Here is a 20,287-nt window from a genome sequence, read left to right on the forward strand (position 1 = left end):
AAAACATTTGACATTTAAAACTTGTTATCAAACTACTTGCCACGTGGCTTTTCTCATAATATTTAGTAAAGATTTTTCGCAATTTGATCTCAATGCTCTGAAACTTTTAATGAAAAATATTCATAACTTTCCTCAAAAATACGTTCTTTTTCGAGGGACATTTTGCAACATTCGAATATTCACACGGAGTTTTTCCTTAGCGTGACCAAGAGTGTCGGTCAATTTTTCGATAGTTCCTCGAATGTAAATAATGCCACGTAGAAACATTCAGAATACAGCCAATCGGTTGATACAACTTAATTAACTCCGGTGTGGATCTGGGTTGCGTCGCCTAACTTGAAGGCGAACTAGTAGCGACTTTGTTTTCAAGCGCCGACACGGTGTATGTATTACAGTCATCCTTATTCCGCGCGATGAGGAGGATTTGTAGTTTAGGGATGAACACCATGCTGCTTTGCTAAGAAACGCCAGATCACCCCGAAAATTTACCTTAAGGCCGTCTGTTGCCAAATTTCCTGTAATAAAATACAGATTTCCGGATTTTTTTTGTTTCTTCTTTCCTTTTCTATTTACTTAAAGCCTTTTTGTAATTTTTGCGTCAGAAAATTGTGCTGTTGAAATTTTGGAAATAAAATTCATTTTATATTTTAACAATTTATGCGGTATTTCAACTTTCTGAGGGCCCAAATAAAAATGGATTTGGAAAAATTCATAGGTATGCATTTGGAATTTAAAACTACATGAGATATAAACGGTTTTTCGTTATCAATTTATATACAGAATAAACAGTAGTTTACGGGTCGAAGAATCGTAATTTTTATTTTCACAGATTCGAGAAATCAGTGAAAAACCATGCGACAGTTCCATTGCCTCGAGTTAGGTTCACCTAAATCGATGGTGTGCTACCTATTTTGTAATTTTATAAACCCTGAACCTTGGACCTGGTGTTGGGCGTTACCAATTTTTACACATTTTTTACGAAAAGTGTAGAGAATGCATACTGTCAAGTTTCTCTGGTTCTTAACTAAAGATACACCGTTTCAAAGAAAAATTTTATAACTATTGATACCTATCAGATGCCTCGTTTCTTTCAGCATATTCGTTTGGATTTGGGATATTTTAAGAATGGAAAGGTTTAATTATGATCAATAAACGTACCTTTAGCTTTTGCTGTTTCATAATCGGGTTTACAAACTAATTTTCTGTCCTCCATGAGGTAGAACTCGTCTCCTGTGTTGAGCTGTCGTCCACACATGACACAGGCGAAACATTGGAGGTGGTAGACGAAATCCTGAGCTCTCCTCACGACTTGCGTCGGCGGGATGCCCATCTCACAACCAGCACACTTGGTCCCGTACCTCCTTAGCACAAACCAGATTGAGTTAGTCATTTATTATGCAAGTGTTTTTCTCTTGAGATTTAACTCAATCTTGAGAAAATTCAAACTCACAAAATGTGTGTATAATGAATGGTAGCAGGAGGAGAAACATAACGGACAATCTCCATGACAAGTTACACCTTTCAAAATCTGACGACAGCGCCAGTGAACTTTAAAAGCTTTGATTACCTATTTGCAAAAACTCTTTCGCTGCATTTCATTAAAATGATCAAACATTTTATGCAAGTGAGTTTTTAAACAGTTTTAGCCCTTTGAAAATTGTCTTTACAATTTGACAGATAGTGATTTAAACTTGTAGTTCCCCTCGCCAAAGAAGAAAGAATGATCTGAGTGAGAAAATGCCGGAGAAGGAGGGTTGTTATTTTCACAAAATGTTGATTTGAAAAAAAAGCTTAAAGGAAAATTTGATAATATCACCGATTCTTTAGTTACCTGGTCATAATCTAGGCGGAAAATACTTTTTCTTCGCATTATTCTAAAATTTTCTTGAGCAATTATTTTTTCGAAGAAAGAATCAACAATTGATCTCGCAATTATGAGATTCTTGAGGTAAAGCAAAATAATATGGACATGAGCACGGCTAACGATCAGTTACCCTAATTTCATGATAAAATGCGATGGAAGAATTTTAGTTTTTCCTCTTTAACAAACATAATATTTAATGAGGTTAATTGAGGGTTATTAAGCACAAAAGCCGTTCATTTTTCTTCTCCTTCATTTTACGGAAAGTTCTTTTTGGGTATTTATGGGAACATTTTAGGTTTCAGTAGAGAGCCTTAATGTGACGGTTATCGACATGAGTGCATAAAAAATAATTTGGCGAATTCAACAACTGCTACAATTACCTACCTAATTTGTAATGCTAAGTACCTAATTTCAGTGACAGCATTTTACAGCTTGTAGATTTTACAAAATTTCCATCAGTTCTAACCCTCCAAAGTGTCACTCCCAAAGAGAAAATTACAGGGGTTTCCTTTTTTTTTTTTTTTTTACTACTTCAAGTAGCCCACAAGGGCTAATCCTGCGCTTCAGTCCCATTCCCCCTCCGTCCCTAACAACCAGTCCCAGGTAACCATTGTTTGAGACCATCAAACTCGGGTCACCTGGCCGGGAATCGAACCCGGGACCTCCCGATCATAGAGCTAGCGCTACAACCGCTACACCATAGAAGGCCGACAATTTTGCCCACTTCCCCGAGTGAGAAAGTATCAGATAGAGGTTACTCACTTGAAAAAATCCTCCTTGCAGAAAACCATACCGTTTCTAGCAAAACACTTGTCTGATAGTTGACCTCCGCACTCGCTGCACTTGAGGCAACGCGCGTGCCACGTTCGTTCTAGCACCTTTAAAATGAATCTATCTAAAATCAGCTCCTGGCACCCTCCGCACTTTGGTATGCTAGCTGGAACAGAAAAAAGTTTGCATAAATGTTAGGTACGTAAAAAGGTTGTACAATAAGGATTTACAGGAAAGAAAAGAGGAAAAAAGAAAGCTTTCCTTAATCACTTCACATTTCGACGGTGTAAGTCGGTGATCACATAACTCGGTTTGCGACGTCGCAGACTTCCTGTCATACTTTATATTTTAAACGGAAAACTACTTAACGGCAATTCTTTAAAACTGTCATGATTTTTCTTCTCCATGCGAAGAAAATTCTGCAAAAACTTCAAGAAATAATGTCAATTTGTTCTCCTTAAAAAAATGACGTAGAGGCGTAGATTTTCAGACACCGCAAACGAGTTATGTGACTGCCGACTCACACCGTCGATTTATGACTGACTGCGGAAGAAGCTCTGAAAAAGTATGAACGCCGAAAGAATACAAAAGTTACAACGAGAGTGCTGAGTGGACCGATATTCCTCAAAGCAACTTACAACCAACTACTTTACTCAAGCAACTACACCTCATGCACTGTCCAATCCGTCGGATACTGCAATGTAAGATTCAGTGAAAGGAGGGAGATAGCCTGAACAGCGCACCAATGGATGTGATTGAAAAATATCAAATCCAATTTTGAAAATGTCAGAGGCAAATTTAATAGAATTTTTAGTGAATCTGTTCACGCTGCGCACTAAAAGCCCCCATTCTAACATTTCCCTGTTCCTCCTCCAACCAAAATCAAACCGAAAGATACGGGTGAAGATTCTAGTTACTCAGCGCTTATTTTTTACTTGCTTGACCAGGCTCGGACTGGCCATAAGGCCAATCTGCCATTGGCAGATACGCACCCTTTGCGCGCCGAAAACGCGCCCCTCTTACAGAGAGCAAAATAAGAAACGAAAAAAATTACGACCAAGAATATGTGAGAAAAATTTCTTAAATGAACGGAAGAAGAGAGAGTTAGGAGTAAAAAAAAGGTGCTTTAACGCATGATAGTGGTAAACATAGATCCAAGAACTACTTTCTGAAGCGAAAACAATTTTCTGTGAAATTTTCACCTTCTTCTTGACATACAGGCGCTTTTATCATCCCCCTCCTTCATTCGCTATGTGTAACTCCCTTAGAAGCGATGGTCGGTTCGATTTTTAGATATACGCAAAACTTAACCTTAATTTATCTCGAAATTCAAAAATAAGAGACATCTAAATTGTAAACGCGATACAACTATTCGCGCAAGATGGATGTACATTGCATATGAAAAATGTATGACGCGATGCCGTGAGTCGTGAACTTGCAATGCTCTGCTCTAGTTTGAAGCAACATTACAAATAAGACAAACGCAAACAAACACAATATGGAAATAAAGCGAGGGAAAGGATGCGCGTTAACGACGGCGCAGAGATACAACTATTCGTACTTGATGGATGTCCATTGTCCGTGCTGCATCTGAAAAATTGAAGGCGCGATGACGTGAACCGTGAGCTCTCAATGCTCTGCTTTATGCTGTCAATGAAGCGTCGCTCTGATTCGGGAGAAAAGTTAAAAAAAGGCCTGAAGACATCTCTCCTACCTTCGGCTATATTACTCACGTAGTGCTTGAAGCACCATTACGGATAAGACAGACGGAAACAAACATAATATGGAAAAAGAGGGAGGGAAAGGATGCGTGTTTACGACGGCGCAGAGATACAACTATACGTACTTGATGCACGTCCGTGCTGCATCTGAAAAATTGAAGGCGCGATGACGCGAAGCGTGAGCTCTTAATGCTGTGCTTCACGTTCAATTTTGCAATTTTTACTCCGTGCGATCAATAAACTTTGAACCTGAAAATAGCGTAAACTTGTGCTGATTTGCCCACATTTTCTGAACCGCTCTCCACGTAGGGAATGCCTTACCAGGAAATATCACATTATGCCCCTTTAACCAGCCAAAGGTCTATACGCCCTCAGATGCGAGCCCGTCCGACCCTGTGCTTGACAGAATTTTAGTGTCAGAAGCCATATTAGTACAGATTTTCGTCAGTTGTACGGGAATTGCAAAAATGTTCAATTATAGTTACAACTTTTTGAACACCAAAGTTTTGATTTAAATGAATAAAATGCAGTTTCAAAGAGCGCAATTCAAAGATAATATACTTTTCTTTTGTCAAAACAAATTTGCAGACTTTTTATTTTTTTCTTTCTTTTTCTTAGTGGTGCAGATATTGTAGAGAAACTGCCGTTTTAATCGCAAAATCATGTTAACATTTGAAGGTCAAATCGATCCAAAATGATATACGCAACGCCACGCACTCGACTAAATTTCCGAAAGGAGATTCGTGGAATCAGTGTCCACACTTCTCTCCACACAAAATACTGACAACTTCAATTTGGAATGAAATCCTTTCCCAGCCAAGCAAGGGGGGTGAGACGGATATTTTAATTGCCATCTTATTTCTTATTTAGCCCAACACCATCTGAGCCGAAATGTATGAATTAGGAAAAAAACTGACCCTTATCAGAAATATATCATGAGATGACCCAAAAAGCCGATTGTTGTCCATAAGTTTTAACCCAAAAAGCCGGTTGTTGTCCATAAGTTTTAACCTAGACCGCAGGCGTCAGATTTAGACAGAGTGTAATAGAAATAAATTCAGTCGCACCAAGATCGAATCAAAAACAAAAGGTCAGATTCCTCCGCAATATTCAATTTTAGAGGTAAAGTTCAACGTCTACTTTCACATTCGAAGTCCTTTTTTCGGCCTTGAATTTTTGTCATGAGAAACTGTGCAGTTCAATAAACGCAAAAGTCAAAACTACTGTTACTAATTTTACACCCGAAGTGTGGCTTGATTCTTTTCTGTTTAATTTAGTTTAACCTAAATGTGGTAATAACAACTTCCAAGTGCTCGCAAGATCGCGTTCATTCCGGTTTCACCAGCAGTTCTCACGAGCCGCGTTATGACGGATACCACTATTCAAGCTTCTAGGAGCTCGTTTTGCCTACTTCGTAGATGAAGGCGCATCAGCGTGTGCCTTCACAGCTCACACCGTGCCGCGTGACTAGCGATGAATAGAAAAAGAAGTTAATCGTAAATATTTTACGTCCACTTTGCTCTCCTTCCTTCGTAAAAAGATGTCACTCCGGACTTTTGCCAATCTTTGCTTAATTAATGTAAATGCTTTGATAAAACACCTCAACAAGTTTTGAATAATTGGATCACATTCTTCAATAAGGAACGACATTTTCTGTCTCTTACGTAGAAACACCTATCTACTTAGGGAAACGAATGACACGTACGTTGTCTCTTTAATGAGCCTGAAATCGTAGTGCCTCTTTGCAAAATGTTGTCCTACTGAAGATCAACCCATATGCTTCAATCAGAACAAGTCGACAAACTGCACATCTTGTAAAAAAAATCAGATATTTGTATCATTGAAGAGAACCACCAATCAATTTTCGTGCCTTACGTGTGGTCCCAATTTCTGTAAGAAGGAGGGTACTACAAGGCATAATTCCTCTTTTCGCTCTCATCTTGAATCCTAAAAATAAAAAAAAATAAAAAAAAACTAACATGACGTTAATGCTGCCCTTCAATAGTTCAGCTTCATTGTTTCTTCATGAGGATGCACTAACAAAAAAATGAACTGCTAAATTGAAAATAATCATGTATTTAAACGCAAATACCTAATAATTCTGCCGGATACGCTTGGATGTTGGGTGGTACCCAAATTTGAGATTGCGGGCTGGAATGCGGCACATTGCAGTAGGGGTCATCTGGAAATGTAATCATGATAGCAGCCCATCACACGTGATAGAAAGCCCTCTGTTTCGAATAAAACTATATCGCGGTAACTTTCCGTGACGTCAAAATCGATCGATCCTTCTATGTCTTGCAATTTTTATTTCAAACTTTTAGGAAAACAAGGCACATTGGGTTGTCATTAGAATTCTAAACTTCCAGACCATGCCTAGAAATTACTCGAAAAAAACTCGAAAAGATTTTATCACGCCGTGCCACCACTAATATCATCTGAAGATGAAAAACAGATTACAATTATATCCAGCGAGCACAAAATGCAGCACTTGAGACGGACGCACAAAATATCAAGTCGGCACCAATAGGCACTCCAGTGAAACTAGGTATCGTACACCCACTGATTGCAGAGAGAAATCAAAGGTGAGCAAAGGATAAAGCGCGAATAGGGGTGAAATGGAACACTTCTTCAAGCATAAGAAATTGCACTGCCCGGAATTGAGGTTAAATTCGATGCACAAAAATGTGAGCACACGTATAACTTAGGATACAACGGGAACTGATGCGTGTTCAATTAGATTAATTACTTGACAGATTATTGAGGATATTAAAAGGGAAATCGCGAGGTCGAGTTGGCGGCTTGGCATCGCCCGAAGAACTGATTGTGCACAGGAGCAGCTTTTTTTCATCAATCAAAAGAGCTTCGATATTCACTGAACTTGATTCACCCTCCACCGAGGGGTAGGTTCATGTAACGGGGCATGCGATTGGTTCGTTTCCGTTCCACCCCCTTATTAGCGGCCGCCCCTGCCGCTCGCGAGCAGCCTCGCACCTTCCGCCCCACACCCAGAAAATGCTCACTATATTCTGCCATATTTGGTGCTATTTTTAGAAGGGAAGAAAAAGGAACTTTAATTTTACATGTACTTCATTTCTTGGAAAGATATTGGCAAATTTTGCCGTATTAACGAGTATCGTTACAAACCGAAAATAAGAAAGTTCACGTGCCATTTCCCCAGTAGCAGAACCATAGAAGGAAAAAATAAAGATTGTGTACGAAAGTTAATTTTTTTTATAAAACGGATGCATACGAAAGTGTTGAAAGTGAACATTTTTATCTAACCATTATATAAAAAAAAGTCATCATTTCCGTGAGCTTTTCGCAAAAATATTAAAAAAATCTTCTAATTCGCGGAAAGCACACGAAAATTATGACCTTTTTTTAATATAATAGTTACATAAAAATGTTCACTTTTAACACTTTCGTATTCTGTGTTATATATATCCGACTCGTTGAGATCCTGTAACTTGTAAACGACTTTAAAAATAGGTTCATACAAAAAATTGTATCTTATGACAAATTTTACGAATAATCACCATTGTCTTGATGGTCCAGCGCAGCAATAGAAACTAAGTGGATTGCGCCTAAAAATGACAAAATACAGAAAATTTTTCTTGGAAAAAAGTCCCATGTCCAGCGATCGTAAATGTTCCAAAGAAAGTAAATAAAAAAATAAAAATCAACTTTTTGCGACGACGTACACAATTTCCTTCCTGTGATTGATGAATGCAAAGAAGTGCATTAAACTTTGTGGAAAGTTTAATGTAACTGAAAACTGCACTTGCTCAACCCGCGTACTTTCACGTGACAATTAAGTCCAAAAAGAGGACAGTACTAAGAGAGTTTGGTTGTAGTTCTGACGCACATATTATACTTTTTAAAATCGTTTTGGTCATTCGGAAGCGGTAAATCAGATCGCAATGTATGACATTATGCGGGTTTCATGCCTGATCTGACTGGCCAAGAGTCCAATGGGTGAATCAACGAATATTAATAAGATGGAGGCAGGTAGAAAAAAGCCGTCTTAAGTTCTGAACTTCTAACCCGAAAGTTCAAGTGGATTTAGTTTACTACAATTTTAAGGCAAAGTTTTCCCCTTTTTCAAGAAAAAAATTTGAAGAGCGCCTTCTTAAAGCACAAAATCACTGACCAGAAAAGTGACGCTTTTTAGGCTTGAATAGTGGGAAATGAGTGCCCAATAAGAGCTCAAAGTTTATGTCCACGTTATTTAGTCTAGAGTCCCTTTATACTGAGAGTCAAGACAATGCGAATCCATTTCTGATTGGTTAGCCGGATTTTAGGCCTTCACAGTGTCACAAACGGGAATAAAGATTACATTTTCACCAATTGCAAAGATTATAATCTGGAATGGACCGAGGAATTTCGGGTTCGACAAGGAACAAACGGAATGAAAGAAGGAACGGAGAAAGGAATTTAAGAATGAGCCGATCAAAGATTACGAAAAACGTTCAATTTCTGTAATCTTTATTCCCGTTTGTGACTCCATGAGGGGTGTTGTCTTGACTCTCAGTATAAAGGGACTCTAATTTAGTCTTGCTGTTATCTGGGATAATTCAAGGCGATTATAACGGATTTGCCTTTATTTTGCGGAGTTGGCAAAATGGAATAACAGAAGGTCTAAACTGGACTAGTGGACTATAAGAAATTTGGACTATTAAAATTTACGACTGTCTTATAGTGTCTCTTTCAATCCCAACTCACGTTGAGTTAAAAAAACTCGCCGTCTTTTATTTACTCTCCATCTTTTCTTTCCTTTTCTTTTATGTGTATGTTTAAACGGCCTTTCCGATCGATTCCGTTTAATATTTAATCATATCTTATGTTCCCTAAATTCTACAAAAAAAAAAAGAAAAAAAAAAAAGAAAAACCGCATTCAGAGGCTAGAGTTACTTTGCAAGGTAGAAAGACGTTCGATATAGTCGAGTTTGATCGGTAAGGGCCAATATCATCATTTAATCAGAAATTATATATATTTTTACGACCAAAATTGACATAATTCATTTTTTTATTGAAAGTCCATTTCATTCCTCATACCTTTCGACAAAATATTTCAGGAACTATTTTTCACAATTGTCAGAGAGCGAAAAAATCGGGAAAATATAACATTGCCAGGTACCTAAAAGTTTCAGGCTGAAACTTGCGATTATCCAGCTGCAGACGTAACCGAGCTTCGGATTGTCCGGATTGATTCGGCACGTCTGCACGGCCGTATAATTCGTCGGCCCTTTGACTAGAGGGTGTAACTCAATTTTCACCTGAAACCTGTTGTCCATATAACTCCATGCTTATCGGGGCTCACGTGGAATTTGAGATACGCCCTTACGTCAGACGAGTGTCAAATCGACCTGGCCAGGCCGATTTTGGGCATTTTGGTGGACATTTTTTATACATTTTGATTTGTTGAAAAAGTGACCTCAATCAACCCTCTATGGCATAAATTGATTTTAAATATTGGATTCTGTGGGACACATATCTATGTTGCAGCTTTCAAATGAACTTAAATTTCCGAAGTTTTTTCCCAAAATTTCAAATTTTTGGAAATCACTTTTTCAGAAAACAACTCGCTTACAAAAATTTGGAAAATCATGCCACAAAAGTAAGATGCAATTTTTAAAATACCAAGACCAAGAAGTGTGTTGTTACGAATAAGTATCTCACCACGCCATGGAGGTGGAGGGTTAAGGCAGCAAAACCTATTTTTTAAAAAGGAAAAATCGTCCTGTCAAACAACATTTGATCTAATTCAATAATACATGTGCATACATTAGTGTTGGTTTCTCTACGGATTCTCAGATTTTTTAAATATCCGGATCAGTTAGGGTCCAAATCAATCCAGATAATTACAAGTTTTTTGGAATCAATCCAGATGATTACAAGTTTTTTGGAATCAATCCAGATGATTACAAGTTTTTTGGATTCTCATGTAAGAATTTTGCACTTTCGGGGAAAAAGGGGGGAGGGAGGAACATCTGACCGTATCCTCGCCTACACCACGACAATGGAATGATGTATGAATTCAGAATCACTCACAATTTCACGCATCATTAATCAAACGCTTAGTGCGCAAACTCAAACAAGTGCATGAACCTGCACCTAAACCTGCTAGAAGCTCATCCCTTCCCCCTCGCCGAGAGCAGTTATAAATCCCGAATCCCTGAAAAACTGACGGTGCAATAAGATAGGACGAATTAGGGGACGAAGCAGAAAAAGGGGCATAAAAATCTAGGTGGAAGGAAAAATTTATTGGGCGGATTTCGTTCTGTTTAAACAATAGGCATAAAGTGCCGGGATGGACAATGCGCCGGCACATATCGTCGCTTGGCTGACAAAAAGGCGTAACTGCATTTAGAGATGAGCCCGGGAGGGCATTGAATTATATGGACTCGAGGGGTCATCGCTGAGTGTAGTTACGCCCTTATTTCAGGAGGGCGACGATATATCCATAAATCGCGAAAAAAGGGAATCCTCCATTGACATATTCGAGGGATCAAGTACTAGTGTGTTTTGAGCCTGCCTGCTGGTGTAAATGCCCATTTCCTGTAAAGGTTAGGTTCGTGGTGATAGTGGCTGTAGGGATGGGGATATCGATGACATACATTTCTAAGCCGACTCTGAGCAATTGTCGAGCCATCTGGTTATCGTATCGTCCCGTAGCATTGAGCCCCGTAATGCACTAATCCATTATTTGCCGCCCCTCCATCCCTCTCGCGGTGCGGTGCGCGGCGACCATTGACTTCTTCCCTTTTATGAATTCGCGGCGTATAATTCACCTACACTCGGTAATATATGATTATTGCCGATAAATATGTTTGTAATTCAGTCGCAGAAAATCTGAATAAGGCCCGGTTGTGGGGTGAATTATTATGCTAAGTGCATTTAGGACTTGGAAGGCGTTTGCTTCCCCAACAGACTGCGGTAATTATTGTTAACTCGATTTGGACCGCAGTCCATTTTTAACTTTCAAATGTGCTCTTGGTTCGGATTGAACTCCACATTTTTGGTGACAATGCGCGGATACTATCGCAATATAGATCCACCTGATGCTGGTTTCTGTCGTAACTATTCTAGTAGTATTTTTTGCCAATACGCAAGAAAAAGGGCAAGAGGATCAGAATCGTCACAGCTCAATAAAAGTACTTTTGTTGCAGTATTTTATCGTTGTGAATGTTAAAAAATACCTGTGTTAGTGTTATGGTTCTAACGATCTCCTTTTGCCGCAAGGGCCCGCAATTCGGTGTCTGTATATATTGATAAGAGATCTGTGATCGGTATATGCCACAATTTACATTTCCGAAAGTTCGCATTAACAATAATCTTCTAGCGGGTGGTTCAGAAACTTCACAAAAACCACATAAGTGAAAGTTTCTTCAAACATTTAAACGTGCTGACTTGCATGCGATTATTTCACAAAAAATAAGAAAATCAAGGAATTATACCTTTAATAAATTTCATGCGAGTGACTGTTCGTGAATTTTTACATTTTTCTAACATTCTGACTGAATTCCGGTGTTTTGGCCACCGATTTTACCACTTGAACTCTCGGCAGTTCAGTTTACGTATTTTTAAAATAAAAGAAAATCTGTTTGTAAGTTATTTTTAAGACATGTATCTTAGTGAACAAAGAGAAATTGTGGTTGTATAATGCAACCGTCTGATTTTTAGTTGCTTACTTCAAAATCTGGGTCCTTGGTATTTCTTTCCATGTTATAACTTTAAGCGTTTCAAACTTGGATCGTCACTTTCTTCAAAACTTTATAAAATCCCTCCGCTAGAGTAGTGTAAGATATTCCAATTGGTTAAATCTAAAAATTTGAACTTTGTTGATTTTGGTTTTCCCGCATGAAGGAAGTTTGAACACAATTCATGGAGAAAAAGGAAAATGAAGCTAGAAACGGTACTTTCAACCAATGCAGGTGATTACGTTCAAGTTACTTGCAGGGACGAATATGCACATTAAGTCACTCAAAAAAAAAAAAAAAAAAAAAAAAAAAAAAAAAAAAAAAAAAAAAAACAGACAAACTCGATGTTCATATTGAAGACAACCAAGCATGAAAAAAGTCGGGTTCAATATTCGAGTTTGGCGGAAGAGGAGAATTGCGAATCGCAGAAAATCAGTGAGTGCTGGAGGCTACAGCGAGCGAGAGGATTCTCAGGTGGTAGTAATACTTGATAAAAATTGAGTTACAAGACGGAGAGGAAGAAGAACGGCCGGAACGGAGAGCCCACCCTTACGTCTTATTGAGTCGGGTCGGGGCGGTGCGCGGGGTTGAGCGAGGCGGCACGACCTTCCCGCCACCCCTCTGATCCTCCCGTAAAATGCATTGCCTTTCGCCGTTCGCTCCCGCTCTCGAGGGACGTTAAAATTTCATTAACTACCCCGATTTCTTTCCCTCCTTCTCTCGTTTTTAAGGTGCATGGAGAGCTGGTAGTTTTTTCTTTCGGAATCATAACTGTTTAGAAACTCATCGGCACGGCCGATTATTTCCTTCATCGCCCCCGCCTTTTCCTCCTTTCGCCTCCCTTTTTCGAAAACTTACTAAATGAGCGCATCTTGAAGAATTGGAACGACTAAGTTTCGGTTCGAGGGTCTAAGTCATTCTGTAAGCTCCTCGTGTAAGCGCAAATCGTGTTGTGCCTACTCACGGGTGGATCCAGACAATCCGAACGGGGGAGGGGGGGCTAAGAAGGGTCCCGTCCCATCGAGAAATTTTCAAAATTTTGAAGTATCTTATATGCAGTTTGGGTCAATTTCGTTATGAATAATTACCGAATCTTATAAAGCGCCCTTCCTTCCTCTCTTCTCCGTTCCTTCTTTTTTTTTTGTTTCCTTTTTCCCCTCCTTTTTTCTCGGGCGAACGCCCCTCTGGATCCACCTATGTGCCTACGTGTAGTTTTGAAGAGGAATAATATAATAAACCAGAATTCTCAAATTAATACCTTAGTGGTCCATTAGCTCAGTCAGTTGGTGCGTTGAGTTCGCCTTCAATTACGAGTGATACTGTGCCACGCTCGGGTGGTCGAATAGTTGCATCGCGCTTCCGTGCGCTAAGTATGGGTCGCGTACATTCTTATTGTTGTGCCATGCGCCGGGTGGTTCACTCTCATTCTTTCATATGAAGTATTCATCGTTTTCGTTTACTCAATCAAGCAACTCTAGTTACTTTGCGGTCACTCATCTGTTGCCTCGTCTGCAGAATTTGACTTAATTTCATTGGTCAGTCCGTGGGTTGGGCAGCAAATTTACGATTTGGTCCATTTTCCGGTCAATCCGCCCTGTAGCCGATGCGATCTGTCATTCCGTGAAATGGCAAAAAAACTGCCCACTCCGTGAAAACTCGAATTGAAAATTCAATATTGCCGGAACATTCTACGTAATTAATATTATTTTTTTTTAGTAAAAGTGAGGCCTTTTTCGGACTAAGAATTGACGTTGACATTTTCACCGCGTTTGTTTGTCTGCAATATCGCCCAGCACTGATTTTCAGTTTTTTGGACTATTCGCTAGATAATATTGTTCTGATATTTAAAAATAGTGTATCCTGGCAACAATACGGTATAGTATTTTGGCTACCTTTTTCGTAGGGTTGGCCTTGTCCACTTTGCAATTCTGAGTTCAGGAAATACGATGGTAGCTTGTTTGCTCATATTTTCGTCGATTCAAACCGCCTATTTAAGAAGAACATAAGCACTATGAAATCCCTATGGCGCTTACGTCTCTCTGTGAATGAGCCGCTCAAACGAAACGGACATCTCCGGTCTAATGAGCAGCATATTATGGAAAGCGGCAGATGCAGTGATTTTAATTGAAAGCTTGTTCTGTGTTTTCCAGAGCGAGACCACATCATCGGGGGCGAGTCAGACCTGTGCGTAATCGCCAAGCTGGAGTCACAGTTTCATGATTTTCCACCCTGCGACTGCTCCCCCGCCCCCTCACCACCCCAAATCTCGCTCTTACGGACATTCCGCCCCGTGACCGACCGTGGGTCAGCAATAATTCATTTCCGGTTGTGGTCCCACTCTCCAGTTTGTCTATTTATTCATTGCACCTTTTCACGGTCAAGATTCGCGCGACAATATTGACTATCCACACTGAAAAAAAAATCTAGGTGTATTTATTAAGAAAAGTGTAAAATTACCGAGAATTCAGGGTTCCATTTGATTCCAGTTTTTTCTTGGTAAAATTACCATTCATGGAATTGGTAATTTTACCGAGAAATCTCGGTAAATTTATTGAACATTCTCGGTAATTTGACTGGACCTTGGTAAAAACGCCAATATTTTTTTATCGACTGTGGTAGAATTACCGAGATAAAATGGCAAAGTTACCGGGAATTGATTACCAATAAAAGTGGTATTCTTACCTAAAAAAACAGTAAAAATACCGGTTTTCAGGTAAGTTTACTAGTTTGTTTAAGTAAAATTACCAATAATTGGTAAAAAAAGTGAGATGGTAAAGGTACCAACGGACCTTGGTAAAAACGCAGAGAATTTTTTTTTCAGTGCGCATTTCCGCAATTCTGTGGGCGAGGTATAATACCATAAGACTTTGGCCCTTGGAAAAGCTATAAATTGATTACAGAAAAGTCGGAAAGTCGGAGATGACTCACGAAGGCACAGTATTTTGAATTATCTGAAAATGTTGTCAGGTGCGAAATCGGCTTTAATTTTTTATACCTATCTATGAACCGGCGAAAATTATAGAAGAGGCCTACTAGCCATTACACGGCCCAGCTCCTATCAGGTTCTCAATCTTCGCACCTTCTCAAAACTTTTCTGTGACATCAGAAAAATTGGGAACTTAACTCTAAAAATTTTTAATAACCTATGCTTTTCTAGAAAATATTACCCGATGATGGCGAAAAAATAATGAAAATTGGCCCAGTTGATCATAACTACGAATATAAAGTAAAATTGGGTGAGTCGAGGAGGTGTGTATAATGGAAACGATGTTTCTATAAACATAAATAATGTCTTTTTCTCATTGTGGAGGTATCTGTTGAAAACATTTGCCCCAGACTTCATCAACTGTGTTTAAGCGTGCACTGGACAAAATTCTCTTGGATCCATAGTCCAGACTCTTATAAAATTTGACAAGAAAAAATATTCTTGATTGCGTGAATCGAAAGCCAAGCCACTTAATTTAAGCAGATTTCGTTTTGGTTCAAGCAAAAATCCGATTGAATCAAGAGTATTTTTTCGTGTCAAATTTTTTAAGGGTATGAATTCCCAACACAAGTGAGTTTTTTTCTTAGGGTATAATCGCTTTTTACACCTTGGTTTCATCGATTTTTGACTCAATCGAACGTATTGGCTACTCTTGTACCAACGCAGCACACGGAGAAAAAAAAAAACTTCGTGTATGGGACCCGAAGTTGAGGTCATATGAATCTCTAAAGTTTTTGGATCACGTATCTAAAAACTTGAGGTCCAGATGCCGAAGTTCGGGTCAGATATCTGAAGTACTTCGATAGCGAAGGGTACGGGTCACACATCTGAAGTAATCCGGTAGGTACATACCGAAGTGCCTCGATGTCTGACCCGAACTTCGGCAGCTCGACCTCAAGTTTTCGGATGCGTGATCAGCAAACTTCAGAGATCCATATGACCTCAACTTCGGGTCCCATCCACGAAGTGTTTTTCTCCGTGCAGAGACTACAGTTAAAATAGCATAGAAAGTTCGAGTAAGAAAAAAAATTAAAAGTGACATTGCTGGTAGCAAGCACATTGACGCGAGCAAACGCACTTAAAATTCATGGAAAAGTGGTGCAGCTCTCGGTAGATGCTAACAGCCTGCACATCTGTGCAGACTCAGCCCCGACACGGAAAAGGAGTTTTGGGTGGCCAGGGAGCGTTCTAAGAGGCGTTTAAGCGGGTCGTTAAAGAGCACCCAGCGCAGCGGCCCATGTGGCGACAGGGACGGCGTTTAGTCGCGAGGAAAATTCGAGGCAGAGGCGGGTCCACGCCGCGGCGAGACAAGTTCCGCAGTTTATATATTCAGATGTAATTGATAACAGTGCAAACAAATTTCGGTAAGTGACACCCTAATCCCTGCTAACTATTAGCGCGGAGGGATTCGGGGATCCGCGGATACAGTGGACTAAGTGGTCCGCTCGTCCCTCATCCAGTATTCATGAGCCTCTGCTCTCCGACCGCCCTTTCTTTGCATCCCTCGCCGCCCTCCCTCCGGCCCGTCCCTCCGGTGACAATAAACCCGTTTGTCATAGCCCATATAGAGGGATTTGCCGCTTGATTGATTTATACAGAATTAACGTATCACTTATTTCATTACTTCGGCTGTTAGAATTAACACCGCTCGGTGCTCCTCACTCGAGACAGGTTGTTGGTCCTCTTGTTTCGTCTCGGTCGTCTTGGAGGACATTCTTAATGTATCATTGAAATTGCATCGATGTTAAAGGTTCACGTTCCTCGGTATGTAACGTTGGAATGGCTCAGGACGTTGCATCCACCTGCGATGCATCCACCCAGCCATTAAATTAGGTTAGGTTAGGTTAGGTTAGGTTAGGTTAGGTTAGATTCATAGAGTTAATAGAGCCGTAATGTAAATGGGAGAGCTGGCGCCATGTTCTGCTCGACGAGTTCCGAGCCCGGTGTGCGCCGAGTTTGGGTCGCTTTTTCGATACATGTTCGATCCAAAATGGCGGTGTGGGATACGTGGTGATTCCTATCTTCTTTGTTTACATCGGATGGCCGGGTAGGGAATACTGCATTACCTCCAACGGCATTACCTCCACAAGACTCCCCTGCGATATATCGAATCGATTGTGGCAATGTGACCCAAGAGGGGTTGCGGCCAGATGCCGACAGAGAGCGCTGAAACTCATACAATGTTGCCAGTCTGTAGTGTATGATGTGTTGCCTGTTAAACGAAATGAAGGCGCGATACCTATCAGCAAATGTCCCGTTCTTCTCAACAAGCCAGTTGTACGGTGGATTGATCGCAATGAAAATTGAAGGCGATACATTGTTCAAAACAAATAGCTTTCTCGACTGACCCCTTTAGTCCACATAACTCTGCCGAAACGACCCTGAACTGTGTTGCTTTTCTTGTGTGTGTTGCTTTGTTGATCTTAGTTTGATTTTCTCGGACCGATAACGGCCCAGCCCATTTATGAAGGATATCAATGAAATGAAGTATCTCTTAAGCGACATTTGGACTCTCTTAATAGATGTTCAATGATACTACGGAACATGGATGATCGGATGGAAATGCCGAGATTGTGGCTGTTGGTCGATCAGTCCGTCGACAGCAAAATATATTCCCCTGGTCTCTGCTCTCATCAGCCGGTAAAAACGGTGACGTTACGTCCCCCTGCGGTTTTGGGCGTTGGTCGCAGAGATGTTAAATTTCATGAGTTTTTAGTGTATTTTCCGAAGGAAAGATACACTATTTTTTTTTTTTTTTTTTTTTTTTTTTTTTTACCACTTCAAATAGTGCACAAGGGACCAATCCTTGCCCTTTATTCCCGTCCCCCTCCAACCCCTCAACCAGTCCCAGGCAACCATTGTTTGAGACTATCAAACTCGGGTCGTCTGGCCGGGAATCGTACCCGGGACCTCCCGATCATCGAGCTGGCGCTACAACCATTACACCATACTGCCGTGCGCTAAGGAAAAACGCCGTATGAACCTTTAAGCGTTGCCACATTTCCTTTGAAAAACACGAATTTCCTGGTAAACTCATGAATATTTTCCCTCCACTTTTTCAGATAATTTTGCTCGTAATTCCACCGAAAAGTCCTGAAAATTTCAAGGGAAAATATTCATGAATTTCCTCAAAAATTAACATTGTATCGAAGGAAATTTGGCAACCCTTGAATGTTCATACGGCGTTTTTCCTTAGCACGGCAGCTTAGGAGGCCGACTATTACGAAATTTCATTCAAAATTCATTACTTACAGAATACTAATTCGAGGAAGGGGATCATACAAAACGTTACGTTTTTTTTTTCTTCTTCTTTTTTGAGTAGTGCAGACGTATGTCACAGGTGGGTTATGAAGATGAGAAAGAGTGAAAAAAATTGGCCTCCGGCCAATTTATGCGCGGCGCTTCGCGCCGCGTACCGGCGCTACGCGCCGGCATTTGGGGGGCTTCGCCCCCCCATCCGCTTAGCGGATTGGTGCGGGGACCGCACGGGACTTTCTCGCTCGAGCCGGCGCTTCGCGCCGGCATAGACACTTTTACTGGAATATTTAGAAAAATACTGCCAATTTTACAAAATCATAAAGTTTGATTGGAATTTTGATCACAGGATAATAGTTATGAAATTTTTATTCAAACCATTGAACTTCATTGTAAATGTCTTCGCGATATGTGGTGAATTCATATATTCGGACTCGACTTGTTGATTTTATGAGGCATCTTCAATTAAATATGTAATTGATTAACTAAGTCTCCTGTCAAAGATGGCGATCCGTAAAAATCTTAGCTTTTCTACGATTCATTAGGATCCATTAGATTCATTGACATCATACTTCAGATACGATTTTATATTATAATCTCTCCTTAAGCACGGTCAAAAGCCATCAAATATCTACTTGAATGGGTAGAATGACTATTCGATGTTCAAATAGTCTTAAAACTAAACGGTTTTCGCTTAGCATCTCCCAAATTTTAAATTTGGCGGGCGAATCTACCTGCTGGAAGGTTCACGACACGCCCGCCAGGAGCGCCATCTCCTTACCGCGTATCCCCGTAACTCAAAGCGAAAACAATAGAGAGCGCCATCGACAAACGTCAACGAGAGACAAGTCAACAAACGTCACGTTATAACAATTATAACCTCCTTCATTAACAAGCATTAAATCAGTCATATTTGTGCCGAATTATTACATTATATTTGTGCTTAGTACCTCGTAAAAAGGAACCGCAAAAGATGGAATCTGCCGGGATTCTAAATTCATTAACAACAAACATATTAGTTTTTAATAAAGATCTAAGTGTCAGTTCTTGGCGTTAGCTTGATGATTCATAGTACCTTTGTAATGTGAGTATGTATCTAATTAGTTGTCTAATTTTGCTTTGTGATTACCTACGGAGTAATTTTGGAAATAGTATATGATGCATTATATAATGCATTTGAATTCCTAGGTTTCACCTGACTCAAAGCGTTTGCTGCTATTATCTAGAAGCGCTCCGACTCATTTATCAGAGAATTGAGCGTTTCCTATCGGCCCCTCTGCAATTATGAGATTAGTCCATGAATCCTTTAGGAACTTAAATTAATGACTCAGATGGTGCTTTTGAGCCAACTTTCAAAGAATTAAAGGCATTTTTTCAAAATCTACAGTCCATGAGCTCTCCGTGTGACCGAAGTGCTCTCCTCGCTATATGACGCGTAACCCTTCAATTTTTAGTTTAGTCCAAAGACCTCGTAGGAACTTAAATTAATGAACCAGGTGGTGCTCTGATGCCAACTTTCGAAGAATTGAAGGCATTTTATTTTATTTTTTTTCAAATTTACAGTCCTTGAAAATGAGCTGTTTCGCGGAGCAAAGTGCCCTACTTTTGGGCCTCGTATCTCTTGAATTTTGAGTTTAGTCCAAAGATCTTTTTGGAACTTAAATTAATGACCCAGGTGATGTGCTTGATGCCCATTGTTAAAGAATTAAAGACATTTTTCAAAATTTACAGTCTTTCAAAATGAGCTTTCCGTGTGATTTTGCTAAAAATGGACAATTGAGCGTAGCCCCCCCAAATTTTAGCGTACCTCAAAATCGTTGAACGTGCATAAGGAGACCATAGATATGGTGTCCTGTGCCAATTTTGAATGAAATCGAACAGATAGATTCTGAGATATCGCTGTAGACAGATTTGGGGGACGCCACACGGACGGACACACATTTTTTCAAGTATGGTTATTTTTACTCCTGGGACCTTAAAACGTCTA

General features: G+C 40.0%; 1 protein-coding gene across 3 annotated transcripts in view; it reads right to left on the reverse strand.

Annotated features, from left to right (window-relative positions):
• Window positions 1–20,287, reverse strand: part of Lim3 (Lim3 homeobox protein) — a 66,910-nt gene that overhangs the window by 6,907 nt on the left and 39,716 nt on the right. Inside the window, exons 1-3 of one of the 3 annotated variants that reach the window (XM_019050888.2) lie at window positions 6,449–7,266; window positions 2,627–2,801; window positions 1,159–1,361 (exon numbers count right to left, since the gene is read on the reverse strand). In XM_019050888.2, coding sequence (XP_018906433.1) covers window positions 1,159–1,361; window positions 2,627–2,801; window positions 6,449–6,554 — 484 coding nt within the window. In that variant the 5' untranslated portion in view covers window positions 6,555–7,266. Of the gene's footprint in view, window positions 1–1,158; window positions 1,362–2,626; window positions 2,802–6,448; window positions 7,267–20,287 lie in introns of those variants that run through there. The other 2 variants (XM_019050887.2, XM_019050885.2) reach the window with 2 other exon arrangements.

This window comes from Bemisia tabaci, chromosome 5, assembly GCF_918797505.1.
Source record: "Bemisia tabaci chromosome 5, PGI_BMITA_v3".
NCBI lineage: Eukaryota > Metazoa > Arthropoda > Insecta > Hemiptera > Aleyrodidae > Bemisia > Bemisia tabaci.